Source organism: Poeciliopsis prolifica, unplaced genomic scaffold (assembly GCF_027474105.1).
Source record: "Poeciliopsis prolifica strain line A6 unplaced genomic scaffold, Auburn_PproV2 SCAFFOLD016, whole genome shotgun sequence".
NCBI classification, from domain to species: Eukaryota; Metazoa; Chordata; class Actinopteri; order Cyprinodontiformes; family Poeciliidae; genus Poeciliopsis; species Poeciliopsis prolifica.
Window position 1 is genome coordinate 9663919 of NW_026562391.1, and position 22288 is coordinate 9686206.

The following is a 22288-nucleotide window of genomic DNA, read 5'->3' on the forward strand; positions in this document are numbered from 1 at the left end:
TTTGAGTGTCCCTTTGCCTTTTATAGCTGCCCACCTCTGTGAGCAGCAAGGGAGAGAAAGGGAGATCTGGGAACTGACATAATGAAGCAGGGAGTGGAAAGGGGAATCCATAAAAACACACCGAGACCTTGTTGAGGGAGCAGAGGTTGTTTTGTTGGCTGAACAATAATTAGCCCCAGAGATATGTACATGGATTTTCTACTTTTGGGGTTGATTAAAGAGAAGAGCACCTGAGGGGTTCCTGCTTCTTTTCAGAACCAAATGTATCATTTTGCAGACTGCAAATCAATACAAGAGATTTGCATTGGTGTAAAATACACCAAATCTGAATGGATAGTGAGTTAGAACAAGTGAGAAGGCGATTCAGCCGTTTTCCTCTGTGCAATCAGGACTGGGAGAGGACAAGCAAGGGGGAGTGTGCACAAGTTTGCAGGTCTGAGAGTGTGAGAAAGCTTTGGAGAGACAGAGGGAGACAGAGGAGAGAGCTTCAGCCTGGCTTTTCTCTGCTGCGTCTGGAGAGAGAGGCGTGTCCACGGACCAGTATAAAGTCCAAAGAGAGCGACTCGCATTGAGACATTCTCAGAAGACGGTCCTTTGTGTTGCACACTGACCAGAGGAGGAAACTGTGGCGATTCTGTTTTTGATGACCAGCTTTGCATATGGACACTTGTTGACTAGGCATTTTTTGGCGTTTCCTCAAAAGGTGGATGATACCTGAAGAAATCACTTGTATATCTTTCAATCTCAACAAAAAAATATTTTTTAATCACCAGAACATTCTCTAGCTGATAAAAGGCAGGCTCCAGTTTCTGCACTGTGAAACTGAACCAGAGGAACAGAGAGGTAATACAGCTGAGGCATTGTGTCCTTGCAGTCGAAACACTAACCGCCTGACATATCAAAAGATTCCTGGACAAAGTGTTCCTCTAAAACCTTCTTTGTCTGTCTAAAGTCTGCTGTTAGAGAGGAAAGTCATCAAAAAGCAAGAGAAGGGAGGGGTGAACCTGAGAGGATCCTTGACAAAGGGCAAAGGACTACGTGCAGGTGTCTGAGCTGTCATGGTGCGAGGACGTGGCGTGACTTCAACCTGCTGGGGCCTGTGGACATTCAGTGCCCTGTCACTGGCGGTACTGTGCTTATCGGACCAGGCCATCCGCTGTCCAGTGTGCTCCGAAGAGAGGCTGGCCAGCTGCCGTCTACCCGAGGGTTGCGAAGAAACAGTGCGCGAACCTGGCTGTGGCTGCTGCCCCACCTGTGCTCTTCCGAAAGGGGCACACTGTGGTGTGTACTCACCCCGATGTGGCACTGGCCTCCGATGCTACCCACCACGGGGTGTGGAGAGGCCGCTGCATTCCCTGATGCATGGCCAGGGCATCTGTACAGACGAGAGGGAAGTGGAGGAGAACTCGGGTAAGAGCAAAAAGATTGAAGTATGCATCCTTACTGCCTCTGCCAGGCAGACTCATGACAGGAAAGATTTTTAGGAAATGTCCAATTACAATCCTTCAGTCCCAGTTGACCAGGTCAAATTCCTGCTTCTTTGCTCACTTGGCCTTACCTGACCTGGGGAGTGGTTGTGACAAGGTCCTGCGTGTTCACCCTAATCTCAGCTAAGCCGTGAAGCAGAGCATGCTTCCTGTCGGCCAAGCTCGCACAGTCCCTCTGCTGTCTCCTGGTTGCTCGCTGTGAAAGGAGCCCTGCTGTGCAGCGCAGGCTTAAGACATGCGAGAGTATTCGTGTTGGCTGGAGCAGACATTGTGTGCGAGAAGTTATGCTGTACCTGTTTCAATGAAAGAGTGGATTAAAGAGATCCTGCAGGGAGCTGTCAGGCACAGGCAGGGATGTACACCATTGCTGCGGTGTAAATGTAAGTCTGTGTGTGCCTTTGTAATGGGAGGAGGTAATAAAAGCTGCTGTATGAAATGTCTGTAATGGAGTGAGGCCAGTCTGGGGCTATTAGCGCTCTCTGCAATCAGTAATTCACTTGGTGCTCTTTCATGGATATCCCCCTTCCTCCTGTTCCTCCTGCTGCTGCTGCAGATTTCAAACAATTCTTGTCCTGATGTCTCTATCAAGCTCTTCGGAGCTTTGGGCTCTCCTTTTCTCTCCTCCAACTTCTTTTTGTTATAGTGTTCTTTTGAAAATACGAAAAAAGTCTGCATCCAGTTTTACACAGTTGAAGGACTAATTATTGATGTTTTATTAGCTCAACTTCTCTTTGGAGATGATATGTACTATGGTGTTTTTGAGGAAAATCTGACCGATCTAATAACGTTTTGAAGATATGTGAGCTGTTGCGCTTCTTATGCTGCAATTGCTCCTGCTGAACTCAATCTCCCAGATCATTACTGGCCTCTGAGAACACCAGAGAAGTAGATGAGGCTCAGCCAATAGAAAGCTCCCAGGGGGTGCATCCTAACTGCAGCATCTGCTCCCCCTGACCCGATCCACCCCGCCTCCTGTGTGCCCCGACGAGCCTTTGAGCGCATCGCCCACTGCCTCCAGCTCCTTGATGAGGATGAGCTCATCGTCACCCTGGCTGCCAGAGCTGAAATTAGAGCCTTCTGCTCTCTGTGTGCATGACCGGCATAGGTTAGCATGACTAAATGAAGTCGGAAAAAAGAAAGGAGCTGATTTTTTGGAGTTTGATTGAAAAATAAAAAAAAAACAACAAAACAAACAGCTGTATGCATTTGTCTCAGCTTTCATCAGTCCACACCCGAATGTTACTGCTGCCCTTTGATGTTGGGCTGATCATTAAGTATCCCTGCAACAAACAAGTGAGAAGTCAGGTCTGTTTTTTTTTTCTAGGAATGAAAGCTTTTGGAAACTTTTGTGTTTTGAGTGTTCGGTAATCTGAGTGTTGAGTCTCCATTGCACCTCCGTAATACCCCAAAGACTCTGTCATAACAAAGGGGTGCAGTTTCCCCATAAACCAAACTGTAAATCAGTTCTACCAAGGCTTCTAAGATCCAGTGAATATGAGGAGAAACAATCAGAAAAAGAGGAAGTGGAAAAAGGCAACTTCATTCACAGGCAGTAGATTTCCATTGTGGCGCATTCGCTGCACTTATGCATTATTAAACAAGGGGGTGCATCTCCTGAATACATGCCCCACTCCTAGCAACAGTGAACATGCAAGATAAAAATAGAAGAGGGTTTTTAAAAACCAAGAGGATTCATAATAAAAGGAGCTAGGATGCAGCAAGGCACATCTTTGCTGAAAGGATGTTCAGGGTGGATTTAAGAGCCCTGCTTGAAAAAATAATTTTCAATACTATTTTTTGTCATTTGATTTCACCACTGACAAACTACGACATAAAGCATAAAGAAAATGACTTTTACCATCTCAACAACAGGCGCTCTACTGACTCATGTTAAAGTCAAGGACCTCTTGAGTGTTTCTTCTAAGAAACACTCAGTCTTAATACTCAGAATAAATCATCATGCATGTGTTGGCATACATCCCTGCGTTCCTGCCGAGAGAACCCGGGTGTCGGGTATTGGGGCACTTCTCTCTTGTGGCTAACGCAGATATCGTTTACGACCTGACTCATACCAATGTCAGACTTTGAAAAGTGCTACAACACCCGGTCCCAACAGGATTTGATGAATAATGCTGTCAGTAACGCTGGACTCTGTTTGACCACACTGAGTTTGTTGTGACGCACACGTCATTATGAAAGCCACACACTAATGTAGATGAGGTTTTTCGGCAGTTTCAAACAAGTTGAAAATCTAAATTTCCCTAGATTCTGTTTATTTATAAGGATTTGGTTTATAAATAATACAATGGTAAGGCACAGGAAAAATCGAATCCAACTTAGAGGTCTTCAGTTTCCCTGAATCTCATTGGCCAAAAACACCATTGCAATTGCACAAGCATTGACAAAGCCTCTGCCTCTTTTAAATCTTTTGTATGACCACATTTTGGGTACTTCGTAGAAAAAACAAATGTTGAGATGTATATCAATGCTAATACTTGACCTGTCTTACTGGTGCCTTGCTAAAGGTTCCAAGTCTGAAATTCTGAAACTGGTCAAACACCACCATAATAATTCTAAATTGTTGAATATGTACAAAACTTTTTTCTTATTTGTGAAAACACACAAAAATTGGATATTTAAATGCTTTGAGGGGTATACAGCTCTTCTCCAAATCTTTCATGTTTCAAGGTTGATGCTGGACAACTTCACATTCCCTACAAAGATTTTCTTTTGGGTTCAAGTCTGGAGACTGGCTAGGTCACTGCAGGACCCTAAAGTGTTTCTGAGAGCAACTCTTGAGATACCCTGGCTGTGTTTGGATCATTGTTATTCTAGAAGACCCAGTCACGGTCCATATTTGGTGATCTTACTGATAGGAGCTTGTTGCCCAAAACATATCCATTCCGTCCCTTTTGCTCCTGAAAAGCATACTTAACACATGATGTTTTCACATACATGCTTTATGGTTGGGATGATGTTCTTGGGATAGTACGCTAGTTCTTCCTCCTCGTCAAAACACAGCGAGTTGAATTTATACCAAAATGTTCTACATTGGTCTCTTCTGAACACACGACCTTCTCCCATACTCCATCTAGCTTATCGAGATGACAAACTTCAGATGGGCTTCCGGGAGATCTCAGCTGCACTATCGGATTTTAATTCATGACAGCTTAGTGCTATCATGGTAACCTTTGAGACTGTAGTTTGGACTTTAGTCCTGATCATTGATGCGCCATGAAGGGAGCTCTTAGATGAAACCCCAATCCAAGGGAGATTGACTGTTATCTTGAGCTTCTTTCAATCTCTAATCATAGAGCCAACAGTTGTTGCTTTCTCACCAATATCAATGCCAAACTGTACACCTACCCATCCACGCCTTGGTCAGGTCTACAACACAGTCCACAATGTCCCTGGCTCTCTGCTCTTGACCATTGTGGAAAGTGTGCTTCTTTTTAAACCCCATTTGTTTTTACATGAGGACGTGAAAAAATAGTATTTAAAGATTTAGCTTTAGAACGGGCTTTCTTATATGTTATACAAAATAATATCAAGCTGCATATACATTTTGTTTGATTAAATTTAATCTTTCTTGGGATTTCATCTTTTTAAAAGTCTAAGTTTGCATCAAAGTATGGACGTATGAATTCCTTTCAGGGCACTGAAATTTGAGATTTCTTTTGGCAGATGTTCTTTAGTGTTGTCTATTTGCTTTCTTTGGGCTGTGCAGTACATTTGGACAGCTGGAGCTGTTATCATGGAGACACACCAACATTTCAGCTTGTCCTGCCCATGATAGTTTATACTGTGAGGACAATTAATCATTGTGGGTCACTACATCATCTACTGATAGTAAAGGAACATTTATTCCCACTTCCTAAGCACTTTTTAACAAGTTTAAAAACAGAATAACTCCTCTTAAAAGAAGAACGGCAGTATTGTTTATTTCTGTGCATTATATTGGTGAATTCAACTTGAAAGTGGAAACAAAGGGTGCATTCCAAAGTAGTTTAGCCTAATTCAGTGCTGCTGTAGATTTCCTGAGGCGAAAGACACACAATCATACCCCAGCTCATTCTTCTAATGTTGTTGGATACCTGACATGAATTCAGATTTGGTTTCAATAGAGAAGAAAAATAAAATTCCTTCCTGAAAACAGAAGAAACCCAGAGTCTCAGAGGACGGAGCGGACAATGCTTTGATCCAAAGTCTTTCACAAAATTAAAGACAATGTTTTTTTTGTTGACGATCCATCTGGAAGAGGTTCTGGCCAGCTCTTTAAACCATATTTTTGAATCTGATCCACACCTGTGTGAGTGTGTTATCCCTGGCTTGTAAATGTTTGGGGCCTCAGGCTGAAGTCTTACACAATTTTTAAAGTCAACAAAAGTATTTCCTTTTCATGAGCAGCTAGACATGAGTGATAAAACGTTTGGAAAAAAAAAAAGCTTGTTTCTATACACACTCTTCTAAAGGGGCATTAGTTCAATACGCAATCTCTTGAGTACAAAATCTGTATTCAAAGCAATGTATACATTTTAATTTCTACATATTTGTTGTTTCATTTTATGTCAAGCTTAAACCCCTCATGTTTAAACCCCAGATCTTTTGTAAACAACAAGTCTGCATTCATAATAATTCTGCGTTTGCTGTGCTTGGATTCGCACAACATGAGGTACTGTTTTGACACGAGTTGGAAGTGGAGCACAATGAGACGTAGCTAAAACTAGTTTTCTTATCTTCTTGATCAAATAATGACATAACTTATCATTCCACTGGTAAATGATAGAGAATAGGCATAGGCATTTCACACAAGCCTTACCGATCATTCTGAACAGTGTGTGTACAACTGATTCAGACATCAGCTGATGATTAACAGATTTTTAAGAAGTATTTTGCCTGGAAGCTTAAGGTCTGACATTGATACTCTGGCAGAAGCTGGTGTTGACTGAATAGAAAAGCCGCATGGTTTTGAGGAGGGAAGACTTAAACTTGCTGCCAAAGACATATAAAAGCTTTTTGCATAGTGTCATAAAGATGCCTGACACTCATCACATTTGTTTCTCTCTATGTGCCGATTTCAGTTTACAGACTGTTTATTATAAACAGGACTAATCCGTCAATGTCAGGAAGCAGCTTAGTTGCATTGAAGGGAGTATCTTCATCACAAGTAAGCAACTAGGACAAAGTAACTGCAGCAGTGATTGATCATTTTTGACCTTAAACATACTGTCTGAATCAATACTTTGACATTTCATATTTGGTTTATCTGGCCGAGTGGCAAACGCACCATCATAAATGTCCTAACTGATTTTCATCAAAGTGACTAACATGTTTTGCTTATTACAGATCTTCTGTTTTTATTCAACACTGCTGGAACTGGCCATTGGCATGGTGCACTGGTGTAATTAGGCATAAGGAAAAAATTGCACTAAATTAATAACTTAAGCTCAAAGTTCAGGACTCTCAGTATAAATTTTTTATAATTTTTACTAAGATTTGCTACAGCTTATGCAAAGATATCAGGATGAACATTTTAAAATTTAGCTTATGGTTAGTAATGTCAGTTTTATCTATAAAAGTAAAGCCAAATACAAACGTTAACATGGAGATAAATAATCTGAAGTATAAATCCAGCTGCCTGTGGCATTCAACAAGCCCCAAATACAGTCTGAGTCCTTTCTGCAGTAGACATCTGACCACACACTGGTACTATGTCAAGACAAGTGAGTCCATTTCTCGTTAATTATTCACCAAGTGCCCTTCTATTGTGCTTTCAAGTACAACAGGATTGTCTGTGGCGAAACAATTTCAAAGTATGCATATGTACTGTATTTAAAAGGTCCTGCTCATTATGAAACCGTGAACAGAGTTTTTTCTGTGAGAAATATGCTGATCTTTGGTTCAACTCTAAATTTTTAAGATAGAAATTTTCTTTTATGTTAAAGATTAGATTCTTAGTTTTGTCCATGTTTGAGTTCTTCAAAAAAAAAAGTGGGGGGTGGAAACAATTAGCTTGTAAAACCAATGTTTTGTTGAAACACTTCATTTACAGAGCAAACAGTAAATGTTTATCACTAGCAATTGATTTGTTAAGTCTTTTAAATTCATACTACAATTGCCTGCTTTTTGGGTTAAAACTGGTTAAAATGGAAAAATAATGGAATTCAGAAATAGAACACAAAAGTGGAATTTGGGGAAAAAATAAAACAAAATTTGGAAAATAAAAAACAGATACAGGGCCCTAAATTAGTACCTACTTTGACAACCAGTTAAAGTAATTTTCTACAATCTATTCTACAGCTGAACAGTTGTTGGAAAATCTACAACATGATGCTATTGATGAAACTAGGAATGTTACTGGCTACGACTAGCTTTCACTCTTCAGATGCTTAGAAGTTATAATCTATCCAATTGGTTATCAGTAGGTATTAAAATACAACACTTTCATTTGTGGTATTACATAAACTTAAGCTGCAATGATGATTGCAATGTGATTCATCATTCTTCCAATACAACTCTATCAGAAGAAAATATTAATGTATGAATCTAATAAATAAGTCTCCAGCGGCAGGTTAGGCAGTTTCATGTTTTGCAACAGTTCCATGACTCAAATTGAAGCTTGGAACAACTACCAATGCCAGGTGGATGTTGTATTAGGTGCTCGGACCACAGTTATGCAAATATAAATTAATATATAAAGAATGTCAAGAGAAATTAAGTGGTATAATAGAATAGTCAGATTAGTTACAACTGGGCACAAAAGTGGGGTCATGAATTGTTAAATGGGTGAACTGACCTGGAGTCACTGAATTGACAATGATATAAACAGCAAACCAAAAATATTCCTGATTCAAATTTTAATGTCTGATAAAATTTGTTCCAAAGTGAATCACACAACAGGACAATTATCCAAAACACAGCAGTAAATCTACCATGCAATTTTGGGATTTAAAAAAAAAAATTTTTATTAGGCCACTTTAAAATTGTGGCCCATTTTGTGTTAGTATATTAAATAAAATTCCACTAAAAATGCAGTATTTTTTTTTTCTTTAACAAGGAACCACACAAATGAATGTTTTGTCAGGGCTATGTTTTTTTTTTACAATTCTTGCTCACCTGCCACAAAGAAACGCCCTTCAATCTGTCAGCTCAGGCCATAAAATGTTGGAAATATATCAAACATGCCAAAGGGTGGCGATCCAAGTGAAACCGCATACAGAAGTAGTGACTTCCTCCATGGAAAACAGCAGGGTAGCAAACAGGACATGCCACCCCTGACCCACTTCTAAATCACTTTGGCTTGCCCTGTGAAAGAGCGTGGAATCGGAGAAGTGTGAACATAAAGAAGAGCAAGGGACAAAGTGACGGAAGCAGCTGAAATGCTGTTGCTTCTTGCTGAAGAATGTGGTTAACACCAACAGGACTAAAAATACAAACAGCTGAGAGACACTTTCCATCTCGGACAAGCAATGTCACTGTCTGCAAAGTTCTGAGAAACCTGGTCATTGTTCAGCTCCTGACTTTTGGTATAAATGCAATAGAACTTGTCTGGGTGTGAGCTTGTATGAAGGACAATTCTTAGAAAGACTTACATGACACTGACGCTTTTGGACCTTTCCTTCATTGTCTTTTAGGCAACTGCAAGCAACAAGATGTTTAGTAGTGATCACAGCAACAACTTTGAAGTGTTGTGAAGCACTTAAAGTTCTTTGATTTTCGTGCCAATCTGTAAATAGGCCAAAGGGGCAAACCATTTGCACAAAGTTCTTTGAAGTCAGAAGCGAATAGAGAGATGGCTGAGAACAAAGGATTGCAACTTTGCCATTCCTCCAGTCACTGACTGGTGCCCTCTTATGACAGAGCAAATGCCCTCTATCAACCTCCATTTGGAACAAAGCGATGCTGCTGAGGAGTTCTTGAGGACGAAGAGCGAGGAGAGCATTTCCTCAGGAAGCAGCTGGCTGCCTTCAGGCCCAGAGAGCTGCAGAATTATAGGCATACAAAGGTGAAAGTGGTGCTGACCATAACGCAGAGAGGATGGAAGAGAGGAGGTGGCATCGTTTTACAATACGTCTGAGCTTGGTCATGACACAATAGCTGAAGGGTATGAAGCTCGGTGCCAAAGAGAAGAGCCCAATTACTGAGGCTCCTTCGTTGCGGTTAACCAGGTGTTTTGTAAGCACCGATTTCTCCACGTTCAACTGTCGCTCCAACACATCTTGCTAAATTATTGACACCCTTTTAACTTTATCACAGTTCTGAACTTCACAACCACTTCTTTTAATGCACTACTATTAATGAAAAATAATCATAATAAGTGCAGGGGGAGGTTATTTCATTGGTAGGCCAACAAATGTGGAATGTAGAAAATAAATGGTACATGGTTTTAAGAATTTCTTACCAATAAAATTTGAACTGAATTTGTAATGATTTGTAACTCAATCCTCTTCATATGTGCATGTCTGTATCTTCATCAGTGGACAGACAGGAGGAGATCATCCCCGAACACCCGAACAACAGCAATATCCGGTGCAGTCCACAGGACAAGCGCTGCATACAGAAGACCATGGCACGACACCCTCTGAAAACCACAAATCTGAGAAGCAACAGCGCCAGAGAGGAGACCAAGCCAGTGCTGGTGAGTGAAATTACCACTTAACAGCAAAAAAAAAAAAAAAATAGAATTTGTAAGCCCCAGCAGGTATTTAACAACAAGATTCAATTGGTCCTGGTTCAAAAAAAAAAGAACTCCTATTAAGCACCTTTTGCTTTCCAATTATAAGAATAATGAAAAAAATATACAAATTATTCCTCCATTGAACTGATGTTAAGTCAAGCAGAAAGCTAAAAGTTTTTCACAAGTTGATGTGCAAAGTATTATTTTAGCTGGAGATGCATCCTTTGCTACAAGTGATCAACCGTACCCTAAAGGATTGCAATGTCATTCAATTTAAAATTATTATTTTATTAAATAAAGGAATTGAATAATTTAATTGCATTTGAATTATATATTTGCATTCTATTAATGTTTAAAAGTATCCCAAGTGGTTAAATGAAAAGTCTGCCGAATGTGGCAATAGTTCTTATAAAATTAATTGTCAGAATAGTCAATAAAATAATCACTTACTGAAATAATTGTTAGCTACAACTCTACATTCTTGCACCAATGCGCAGTTTGTTTCATTGATCTGGCAAAGGAATGGTTAGACCACTGGTATTGCTCAATGGCAGGCACATGTCTTAATGCCTTTATCTAGATAATATATGACACATCTTGTGGTTGGTCAGCAGGTTTAAAGACACCTGACGAGGAATTATAACCCACCCATCTTTACATAAACCCTGCAGGTTTCTTAGCTGTCAATTGGTTAACTTGAAGCATTCCCTTCTTAACTGAAGACTGGCCAGATCACAGTAAATGACCCTAATGTGATTCTTCTTAAGCCACTCCTTTGGCTTGATGGCAAATAGGCCATTATAATGCAGGGGGGCCCATGCATAGCTCACTTTCAGTGTCCTGCCTGAAGGGAGAACGCTTTGCTTCAAATTTTAACAATGGCCCCTTGCTGTGGTGAAGTCATCCTGTACCTTGGCAAAAAACAGCCTTACAGCATTATACTCCTGGGAGATGTTGCTCTTTGGAACATACTCTCCATTTTTTTCCCCCCCACACTAAAGACATGTGTCGGGCTGATGCCAAAGATCTCATCTGACCACATCACTTTCTCCTAAATCACACTGAAACAATGGGAACCCAAAACACACAGTACAGTGCTGACACACTTAAATAAATTATGCAAAGCGACTTACCAATATTCTTGGTAATTGTGGTTCCACTTGAGCTGAGATTGTTAACACGCTCCTTCTTTGCAGTTGTCGACTGATCCATTACCTTCGTCTTGATCACCTTCGATCCAAGATCTTTTACAGAGTCAAGCCATGCTTTTCCAAATTCCATGTACACAAAATGCATGTATTATCTATCTCTCATGTGCTTTGACACAACTTTGATCTTGACTGTCAATGTGGAGAGCTGTGGATGGAAGAAAATAGGATTTTGTGGTACGCATGCTTTATGCGTGCAACGAGTTCAGATCCGGGGCTTTGGTAATCGTCCCATGACCAATATGCAGGTAATTCAGACTGAGCCGTAGAGTATTAAATGCTTATTTCACTCAAAAACAGGGCAACTTTGAAGCCATGTAAAATTTAACTTAAATCCTGACTATCTAAAAAATGCGAGAGGTTATTTCTTGAGAGTGAGCAAAGTCACAAATCGGCAGGGAGTTGAATGTTTATTTCCCCACTGCGTAATAGAGAAAAACTCCTAGATTAAATTATGGTTAATTCAATAGAATTGTTTTCAGCTGACTTTGAAAAACTCATTTGAATACATTTTGCCTCTATCTAAGTAATGATCATTTTAAGATTGAAAATGTTTTAGGAAAAATGAAGTCTACCAGTTCTAAAATGTTTGTTTGCAACCTACAAAGCAAGTTGCAAACCCACATCACCGGCCCCTGAGGGCCAGTTTCCAGGCGATTTTAGAAATTTCTCTGCTGCAACACACCCAAATCAAATAACTTCTCCATCAGCTGGACTCTGTTAATCTTGAATGCATGCTGAGGACGTAATTTAGCCATTTCACTCAAGTTCATTGGATGAGTCTAGCAGTTGCAGGACACCAGCCGTCGAGGGATAGTTTGAGAATCCTACTCTAGACACGAGCTTCTAAAAACTTATTGAATATAGTCTAAACATATAGTTAATGTGGATAACATTATAGCTTTTTGGCATTCTGTGCTTTATAGAGAAACACTGGAGTCTGACATTAGCAGGCTAGTTAGCAGAGCTATTTTTGCTCACTTAGCTTGTCGGAACTCTTGGCTAAAACATGCTGCTCTAAACTTTTAGCATGCAAAGTTTCTTTCAGAAGAACTTTACCTTATTACAATAATTGATGACGCTCTTCCGCTTTGCTACCCACTAGACTCTTCTTCTTTTAAGTTTTACTGGCGGTTGCCAAATCAACTGAAGGTGCATTTACTGCATTTACTGCCACCTACCGGACTGGAATGTAGTTGGCAAAAACGTAAAAAGTGCAACGGCACAGGTAAGGGAGGGGCAAGTGGGGACAAATGTTGCCAGATTGGGCGAATTTTTCCCCAATTGGACTTCTTTTGAATATTTTGGGCTGGGAAAACAAGTTTTTGGTAGGTTGCTAATGTTTGGGTGGTTTTTCACAGCATTTGACGTGTTTTTAGGAAGCATCCATGGAAAATTAAATCTAAATGGTTGTCACTAAGTGGCAGAAAAGTAAGAGACTTTAAAGACATGTCATTAAAGTTATGTCATATTCTTATTCTCATTTCATTAGTTATTTTATTTGGAAATTAGCTTAAGCTGCTACCCCGGCGACCCGACCTCGGATAAGCGGCAGAAGATGGATGGATGGATATTAGATAATAAAGTGTCACTATGAAATTGTTTTGGCCCAAGTCAATTTTGACCTGAGTTTGAAAGTTGGGCTTGTTTTTTTGTTGTATGTTTGTTGTTTTTTAAGTTTTGATTTGAAAGCTGTCAGTCTTTCAACCCTGCTTCAATCTCCGCTCACTCTGGAACTTTCTCTGATATTTTTATAAAATTACTTTGAACCCCGGAAAGTGTGAAATCAATTATAATTTAATGGTTTCAGGTTTTTTTTTTTTTTTTTTTTTTTTTTTTTTTTTTTTTTGGTTTTATGTTAAACTGAGGTATACCCGGAGACATTAGCAGGCTCAAAGTCCAAGTCACTTCCTTGCAATCTGTCTTTGACTTGACTCTCAAAGACTTGAGACTCGGCCTAGAATTGTGACCATCTCTTTCACAATCTACAGCCTACTAGGTCAGCAACACAAGCCTATGTGGTAAACTGAGCAGCCTGCTCTATGACCTCTTAAAACCCTTTGGAGCTTTATGAAACTGAAAAATGGGAGGGAGTAGACCCTGATCTGGGAAGCAGATAATTTTCTGACTGAAGAAAGATCCAAACAATCAAAGAGTTTTGCTGAAACAGGAGCTGACATGTAGAAATTAACCTTTTGATATGCATCTGGAAACAGTTTTTAAATTAGCACAAAAAAGAAAACCTCATAAAGCATTCAGCTGCAAATAATTATTTGTATTTTTCATTTGTAGACATCCACTAGGAGCTGCAACACATTACCTGTTTTAAATTATGATTCCACTCAACTTTTCAACTTCATAACATTAATCCTTTGTATAAATGTTCTATGTGTGTGTCATTATTGAGTGTGTACAAAAAACAACTGCACAACTGATATCAGGGTGTTCAATAAAAGTCTCTTGAAATACTTGTTTCTCCTAAAGGCGCCCTGCCGTGCTGAGCTGCAAAGAGCTCTGGACAGATTGGCATCCAACAGCCGCACCCATGATGACCTCTTCACTATTCCCATCCCCAACTGTGACAAGAATGGCGATTTCCACCCAAAACAGGTCTGTGACTTGGAGAAAAAACTGTATGAGCTTTCTGGAATCCTCCTCTGGAATCACTGAGCAGACTGCTCTTTTGGCTATGTCTGCTGGTGAACTGCGAATCCTTTAAGTTACGCCAAATTAAATGAAAAAGCAAATCTTTGAACTTCAAACAGCTCTATTCAGATCTCATCAACATTCTGTGGGCCAGAACACAAAACACGTCGGCAGACGATGACATACTATCTTACAAGTTCAAGATCAACAAAAGAGTCTCCAAACAGACTGTCGCGGTGAAGCCAAAACCCTGTTTTTCCAAGCTGGCGTGGAAAGTGATTTACGTTCAGAAATTAACATGTCATGTGTAAGGCAATTTGCCTGAAACTGCTGAACAACCATCACTCTATTATTGTGATGGATGCAATTAGGTTTTGAATGCAGTGGCTGCCTTTCTTTTCTTTTTGTTCCCCTGCTTTTGCAAGACTGAGCAAACATGCCGATAAGAGTGAGAGAATCAGAGAATATATATAAAAAAAAAAAAAAAACGGAGATAAGGACGCTTTAAGTTGCAGACTCAGACTATGTGATAAAAACAAAGCTCTGCTAAGGCACCAGCCATCAAATGTCTGAGTTATGCTGATTGTGTAACGTGGTTGAAGTATCTCAGTCTGCTCAGTTTCTCAGGCATCTGTTTACTGTTTAACTAAAACTGCACTGTGATAATACCCAAAGGGAAGCAAAGCACAGGTCATTAAGGACAACTGGGACCAATTTTAGGCCAGCGTTGCAACGAGTTTTTTATCTGGTGGTGTTGGAGCCTATGTGAAAACTGAAATCATCCCGTTAAAAAGGTCCAAACACATGCAAAATCTGAACAGCTGAAAGCTCACACAGGGATTTGGACCTGATAATTTAATTAGACCAAATGCCATTTACTGTTTGTTTAGTGCCACTTTAATTGAACTTTAATTAGTTTAGCATAGAATTTTGATCTCTTTAAGAGATTAGGTGTTGGAGTAGGTAGTGGATATTACTTCTTTGCTAAAATGTGTTTTCCACCATTTTAGAGACCACTGGTCACGAAAAGTAAAGAGTCAAAAGAGCAAAGAGCTTCTGCTTATTTGCTCATCTAATACATACAGAGCAATGTCTGCATTCCTCCACAGTTTTGTTCACGTCAAACTCGCTCACACATGTAGATCACATATTTCAGCTATTTTCCATTTGAACTTCCTTGGTACTTTAAAATAATTTTTTACATTTTATTTAGCTAAAAATACACAGAGAAAAACAAACAAACATTCAAACTATCATTTCTAACATGGTCACTGAAACATATTACGGTACATATCCCCAAAGCTTATTTGGATTTTTAAGGTGATCTGATAAGAAAAAATAATACTTGCAAATATCCTCTGAGCTCGGGTCCTCTACCAGAGGCCTGGGAGCTTGAGGGTTCTGCGCAGTATCTTGGCTGTGCCAAGGACTGCACATTTCTGGACTGAGATGTCTGATGTTGTTCCTGGGATCTGTTGTAGCCACTGCTCCAGTTTGGGGGTTACTGCCCCGAGGGCCCCGATGACCACAGGCACCACTGTGGTCTTCACCTTCCAGGCCCTCTCCAGTTCTTCCCTGAGGCCCTGGTATTTCTCCAGTTTCTCGTGCTCCTTTTTCCTGATGTTGCAATCACTTGGTATTGCTACATCTACCACAACGGCTTTCCTCTGATGTTTATCCATTACGACAATGTCTGGTTGGTTCGCCATTACCATTTTGTCTGTCTGGATCTGGAAGTCCCACAGGATCTTAGCTCTGGCGTTCTCCACCACCTTTGGGGGTGTTTCCCACTTTGATCTCGGGGTTTCCAGTCCATATTCTGCACAGATGTTTCTGTACACTATGCCACTTGGTTATGTCGCTCCATGTACGCTTTCCCTGCCAGTATCTTGCACCCTGCTGTGATGTGCTGGACTGTCTCAGGGGCCTCCTTGCACAACCTACATCTTGGGTCTTGTCTGGTGTGGTAGATCTGGGCCTCTATTGCTCTGGTGTTTAGGGCCTGTTCCTGGGCGGCCAGGATGAGGGCCTCTGTGCTGTCCTTGAGTCCAGCTTTTTCCAGCCATTGGTAGGATTTACTGATATCAGCCACTTGGGTTTTTGCTGGTGGTACATCCCATGTAGGGGTTTGTCCTCCCATGATGGTATCTCTGGCACCTCAACCTCCGTTCCCTGTTGTCTGAGACATTCACTGAGCACATTGTCTGTTGAGGCTTTGTCCCTGATGTATTTATGGATCTTAGTTGTTTCGTCCTGGACAGTGGTTCTCACACTCACTAGTCCTCTGCCTCCTTCCTTGCGGCTCGTGTACAGTCTCAGGGTGCTGGATTTGGGATGGAACCCTCCATGCATTGTTAGTAGCTTTCTGGTCTTAATATCTGTGGCTTTTATCTCCTCCTTTGGCCAGCTAATTATATATATATATTATATATATATATATATATATATATATATATATATATATATATATATATATATATATATATATATATATATATTTATGGTATTACTACTACAAACATCTAGTTCAATCACCTCTGCAGGACTGAGGAGCAGAGTCCTCTATAGTGACATACGATTGGACAGCTGAGGCTTGGCTTACATTGGCTCATCAGCATGACACTGATTCCAACTAGACCAACTACATAATTGTTTGGTTGTTGGAATGGTCCAGTCAAATCCCAGAGTTTAACCTGACCGAAATTCTGTGGGGATATCTTAAGCCTTACAGAAACTGCAAGTCTTGATAAACGGAATAAATGTTGTGAAGTGGTGTGCGTTGTTCCACCAAAGTAGTCTGAAGATTGCACATAGTAGTGCAATCTTCAGAACTGCATTTCTGTGACTAATTCTTTCATCTTTACATCCATCCACAGTGCCATCCCGCACGTGACGGGCATCGGGGAAAGTGCTGGTGTGTGGATCCCAAGACCGGCATGAGGCTGCCAGGGCCCCTGGAGCTGCGGGGGGATCTGGACTGCCACCAGTTAATGACTGCGACCCTAAGGGACTGAAGGGCGCAGAAGAGGGACAGTTTGGGTTTGGTGAACCAGCTGAATTTACTGGTGCTTTTAGTAGAACCATATGACTAAAGGACTTTATACTTCAGCCGAGCTCTACCAAAGGCAAACAGTTGTGGAGTTTGTGAAAAAAAAAGGAAACCATTAAATTGAATTATTTTACTATTATGTTTCTGTATGTGAGAGTAAGTGATTTGAATCTTTTGAGCACTTGTCTTGTTTTGTTCCTACCATGTGAAATTAAGACAGAATGTCTTTAAACGTGTGCGCTTTAAAGTATCAGGTGGTAGAGAAACAAAACACGCTTCTTCAGAAAGGGGCTGTACATGTGATTTATGTAAGAGACGACGCTAACCTTTTCTGTGTAATCCTCTTAAAAAGTAGCAAAAAAGCATTTAGTCCACTTTAGTATAGCAGATTTAAAAAAAGAAACTGATCATGTTTTCTTCTTTGTGTAGCACCAGATTGGTTGGAATCTGGTGCCATCCAGACCATCCAGAAATATTTAGTTTGAAAGATAAAGCTTATGTAGCAAGTACTTTTTTGCATCTCATATTCTCTACGTAGAATAAAGCACAATAGAAAGACAAAAAAACCTTAACTGAGTGATAGAATTAAAGTAGCAAAGATTTATGAAATGGGAATAACAAATTCTATGAAATGAGATGAAAGGGCTGCAAAAAGCTACAAAACCGTAGTGGTTTAACAAAGAAAAAGCCATAGCCTTTCACATCAAGTGCACCAAAGTCAAATTTGAAATTAAATGAGAAAGTCTGTATCTCTGAGATCCCAGGACAGATTTTATTTATTATGCGGCAGTGAATTCCCCTGTCATGTTTTCTGCCTAACATCTTTAGCACAAAAAGCATGGGCAGTGTTGCTTTACTAACAGCTCTGTGCGTTGCTGATAGGATAATCTTCTTTTCCAGCTGGTGCTAAAAGATGCCAGTATGACCCTTGTGTTTGTATGGATATGCTTTGGCTTACAGGATTTCTCCCCAGCAGACTGCTTGGCAGAACTAAATGGTGCTATATTCTGACTGTGCCAAAACATGAAGCAAAGATGGTTTCTACTGTTTTTTTGTTTTTTTTGGCCATTGTTCAGCATTCAAGAAAAAGTGAGAAAAAAGTATTGGCATATATGAGGAGCAACCTTATGTGTTCAGCTTTCTGCTTTAGCCATTGACAAATATTTTCCTTTTCTTTAAAATGATGAAAATCCAATATTCAGCTTTGCACTATAGTTGCTGCTATTACTTTTTAATTTGCTAGTGTTCTGAAAAAGGCAGACCATTTTTGTTAAATGAAACAGCATTGTGCAATGAGCTTCGGATGACTTCTAGCTAACAAATCAAGTGTTTTATTCTGGTGCTGCTTCAAATGTACCACAAATATCCTAAAGAAAACAAAGAGATGTTCTCGTAGTTTCCCTCTTAAGTATTATGATATTCAAAAGAGTGTAATGTTACTGAAGGTAACTGGTAGCAGTAGCTAATAGCATGCTAATTGCATAGGTGTACCAGTGGGCATTCAAAGGAGAGTACTGGATTTAAGCTAACTTTTTAATGTCGTCAGATCTGGACAGTTGGGTTTAAACGTTAGTATTGACTCAAGGAAATATTTCTGTCGTTAGGTTCATGTTTTGTGAAGAGGACAAAAAGCACCATAATATCAAAGATCAATTGCTGTTAGCACAAATTCAAAGGGTGAAATCAGATTTTTGCTGTTGTTTACCATTTCACAATTTTGTTTACATGACAAAGGAGCCAATAGAAGTTTCCTACCAACCATATACCATGTTATAGCAGCCTTGAGGACATTTTGTACCCACCTTGGACTACAAAAGATCTAAAGTAGTTTAAGACATTTGTACGTGACAAAAAAAAATTTAAATATACCAGCAGGAGGTCTTCCAGTTATTCTGGTTAGAGCTGAGATAGGGCTTCACAATATCAGGAAAACATGACTTTCCAATATTACCGCAGAGTATTGCAATGACACCATCAACTCCAAGTAACCCACTCGCTACTCTTTTCTCCATCATCAGAATCTCCCCACGCTTTACCATGTCTTTCATAAAGATCTAAAATAGACAAGTGAACAAGATGGCACGTGATTCAGAAACAATAAAATACCTTCTCATTGTATCAAAGTGATTATTTCCAATTTGAATATTGCACACGTATGTGATATTGGGCTGATGATTGTGATTTAATGTGTTGTGCAACTTTGTGAGGAGTCATGCTTTTGCAATAGACTGGAAATTTGAAACCCCTTTGAAACGTCAAAGCATACAAATTCATAACAGTGAGTCAATGGAAAAATCTCTTCTCTTATTTATTGTGAAAACAATTATGACTTTGGAGTCTATGATGTAAATGTAGAAGGTTACACATTAAACTCCAAAACCTGGTATGGGCTGGAACCATTCCTGATTAATTTTGGCCCTTTAACCTATTTTATTTTAAAGAAAAATTTACAAATTAACAAAAAATATGATCAAAGAATAATAAAATATCAATTACTATAAATTTACATTAAATTTACTCATCACAATTATTAAATATCAGCAAATTAATTCACTTTTTCAAAGATCAGTTTAATTAGTGACCTGTCATAGAAGAATGTATTTCATGTGATTAAAGGTTTAAGTCATATCACTAAAAAATGGAATAATTTCCTAAGCTTATTTCTAACTAGCAGTTAGATGAAGATAGTGTTGGAGTATTAATCTCTTTCCAGAGATTAAGATAACCTTAGAATTGTTTCAAAGACAGAACAAGATTTCCTACATATTTCAATGAGCCACACAGACAGATGAAAGAATGTTTTACCTGAATCCATCTTAATGCCACTAAAGACTCAACGCTAAACATGTTCAAAAGCATCTCTGTGATTTATAATTACATTTTCATCATTAAAAAAAGTCTTATTTTTTATTTTAAATGCCTTTTGAGTGCATAAAATAGTTACTTGATAGTAAGCTGCTTAATCTAAGACTTTGCAGTTTTGAACTGTTTCTGGAGAATAGACTATTTTTTATTTGCATCTGATATTATCTGTTTATGTGTAGATTATTAATGTTTGCATGCATGAAAATAAGCCAGAAACAGATTAGGTCTTTTTTTTTTGTCTAGAAGAGAAATGTTGTGCTCACATGTTTGAGTGAACAGAGAATTAAAATATAGAGTTGAAATGAATAATGTTTACCTGAAACGAAAATGTACTCATTGTAATGTATCAATTAAAATACAATAGAAACTACATTGTAGCTGTGTAATTCTTAGTGATAGAAGTGATATCAATAGTACTGGACAACTGTAACATAAAAAAAGCATTTATGTAGGTATGTTGACCTATAGAGGAGGTGATGTTGATTGACTTGTATTTTATAAGCTTTCCAACAGCTTGTGTAATCTAGACAGGTGAAAAGAAAATGTACATAATTTTTTTTTCTGCACATTGTTTCAATCAATATAAGCTAACCTCTGTAAATAAAGATAACCCAGAACAAGTTTGAGATTCTGATTTGTTGGACTAACACTTCTTAGGAACCACAGAAATCCAATGTAGAACTGTTTTCACTCCAAGTGATGTGAGATTTTACTTCTTCAACAACTATTATTGCAATCCATTAATCAAACATATGTCATGTTTTTCATGTTTATTTTTTGATTGTATTTCTATTTTTACCTCATGCTCCAAATTAATCAGACTACGTAGGTGTAATTTAAGCCATAACATGCACACACAGCTAAAACCAGATAGCTATATTCATTCACTGGTGAATATGTGGAACGCCCACATGCCATTGCTTTAAGAGCTTTTAATGGGTTAATTTACAAAACTTATTGCGAACAAGTGAGAGTATTTTTTTCAATTGTTCAAAGATACCGCTTCTTTTGGTGACATTATAAAAAAATCAGATGAAATCATATGCAATGCCAGGAAGAGAATTATGGACGTTCACATGTCTGGTTATCTGGTGCAATTTCAAGATGCCTGAAGATGCAATGTTCATCTATTTAAACAATGACATGCAAGTTTAAAAACATATTTCATTGATAAATGTTCAGCCATAATATAATTTAGGACATATTTTTGGTGCAGAATGATCGTTTACCAAAACAAGAAGCTGTCCAAGCCACCCTGAGGCCTGTGTTGAAAACTAATTGACCTAACAGTTGGTTCACCATCAAGCTTTGAAATAAGTTTTTCAAATGTTTATGGAGAATTTTTGACCCTCCCCCACTGCTGACTTTCTGAACCAAAACTGTTTTAAAGTGTTGTGACCTTATTTTGGATTTAAGGCCCGACTTTAAATCGGAATTGCACTAACTCCTCCAGGTCAGAGCATTACACAACCACTACCATGTTTGACTTGGAATAATTTATTTTTGTTATTTACATGTCAGATACAACAGGACATACTGTCCAAACACTTAATTTTGTCCACTCCGCAGAATTTCGTCTTAATGAATGTGAGATTGGCATTAGGGTTATTTCTGTTACCAATGGTTTTTGCCTTAGAACATTTATTACATGCTTCCCTCCACTAAATCATAACCTAAACTGATTTAAATGAGGTCTATGTTCATTTAAATGTTGTGAGGTTTTCAATCAATAACATGAGTCATTGATGAGCTTCTGACACACCACTCACTCCTAGGAAGGTTCACCACTGTTTGAAGCTTTCTCTATTTGTGTACAATTCCTCCCAATGTGGTTCACTGGAGTTCCAATGTCTTAGAAATTCCTCTGTAACCCAGTCCAGACAGACAAAAGTCAATGACTTTGCTTTTCTTCTGTTTCCAAATATCATTCAGTCTGGGTGTTGATTTTTGAAATCTTTTAGATAACTTCCTGTTATCAGGCAGGTTCAACTTAAGTGATTTATTGATTTTACAACTAAGGGAGTAGTCATGTCACACCTGAGTCTGACATAAATGGATTTAAAACCTGCAGGAAAGTAGATCTTAGGGAGTAGTGTTGGAGACCCTTGACCTAAACTGACAAGCGAGCAAAGCAGAGAATTAATCATTGAAGCAGCCAAATCGCCCATGGTAACTCTCGAGGAGCTACAAAGATCCACAGCTCAAGTGGAATAATCTGTGGACAAAACAGGTATTAGTTATAGACAAAGCAAATCTGGCATTTCTGAGAAAGTAGCAAGAAGTAAAACATCATTACAATTACACCATCTCAACATTCTAACGAGCGGAGAGACCATCTCTTCTATCAATCACAACA

At 39.1% G+C, this 22288-nt stretch overlaps 2 protein-coding genes across 7 annotated transcripts in view; one reads left to right on the forward strand and one right to left on the reverse strand.

The window, feature by feature from the left end:
• Positions 1 to 12521, reverse strand: part of LOC129366938 (zinc finger protein Eos-like) — a 32242-nt gene extending 19721 nt beyond the window's left edge. For 3 of the 5 annotated variants that reach the window (XM_055041067.1, XM_055041071.1, XM_055041070.1), the window contains exons 1-2: positions 12432 to 12521; positions 11298 to 11520 (exon numbers count right to left, since the gene is read on the reverse strand). The gene's annotated coding sequence lies outside the window, so the exon portion shown is untranslated. Of the gene's footprint in view, positions 1 to 9888; positions 9979 to 11297; positions 11521 to 12431 lie in introns of those variants that run through there. The other 2 variants (XM_055041068.1, XM_055041069.1) reach the window with 2 other exon arrangements.
• LOC129366939 (insulin-like growth factor-binding protein 4) lies at positions 475 to 20553 on the forward strand. 2 transcript variants are annotated; one of them, XM_055041073.1, is made up of 5 exons: positions 475 to 843; positions 953 to 1410; positions 9965 to 10125; positions 13857 to 13982; positions 16895 to 20553. In XM_055041073.1, the coding sequence occupies exons 2-5, from the start codon at positions 1059 to 1061 to the stop codon at positions 17030 to 17032; spliced, it is 777 nt and encodes a 258-aa protein (XP_054897048.1). In that variant the 5' UTR covers positions 475 to 843; positions 953 to 1058; the 3' UTR covers positions 17033 to 20553. The 2 variants fall into 2 exon arrangements, with proteins under 2 accessions (XP_054897048.1, XP_054897047.1); XM_055041072.1 differs by having other exon boundaries at positions 475 to 1410.
• Positions 20554 to 22288: the final 1735 nt, after the last annotated feature.

Coding starts and splice junctions, on each gene's coding strand:
- LOC129366939 (XM_055041072.1), top strand. CDS start 1,059: ATGGTGCGAGGACGTGGCGTGACTTCAACCTGCTGGGGCCTGTGGACA. Junction 1,411..9,964: donor GGAAGTGGAGGAGAACTCGG/GTAAGAGCAAAA, acceptor TATCTTCATCAG/TGGACAGACAGGAGGAGATC. Junction 10,126..13,856: donor AGGAGACCAAGCCAGTGCTG/GTGAGTGAAATT, acceptor TTTCTCCTAAAG/GCGCCCTGCCGTGCTGAGCT.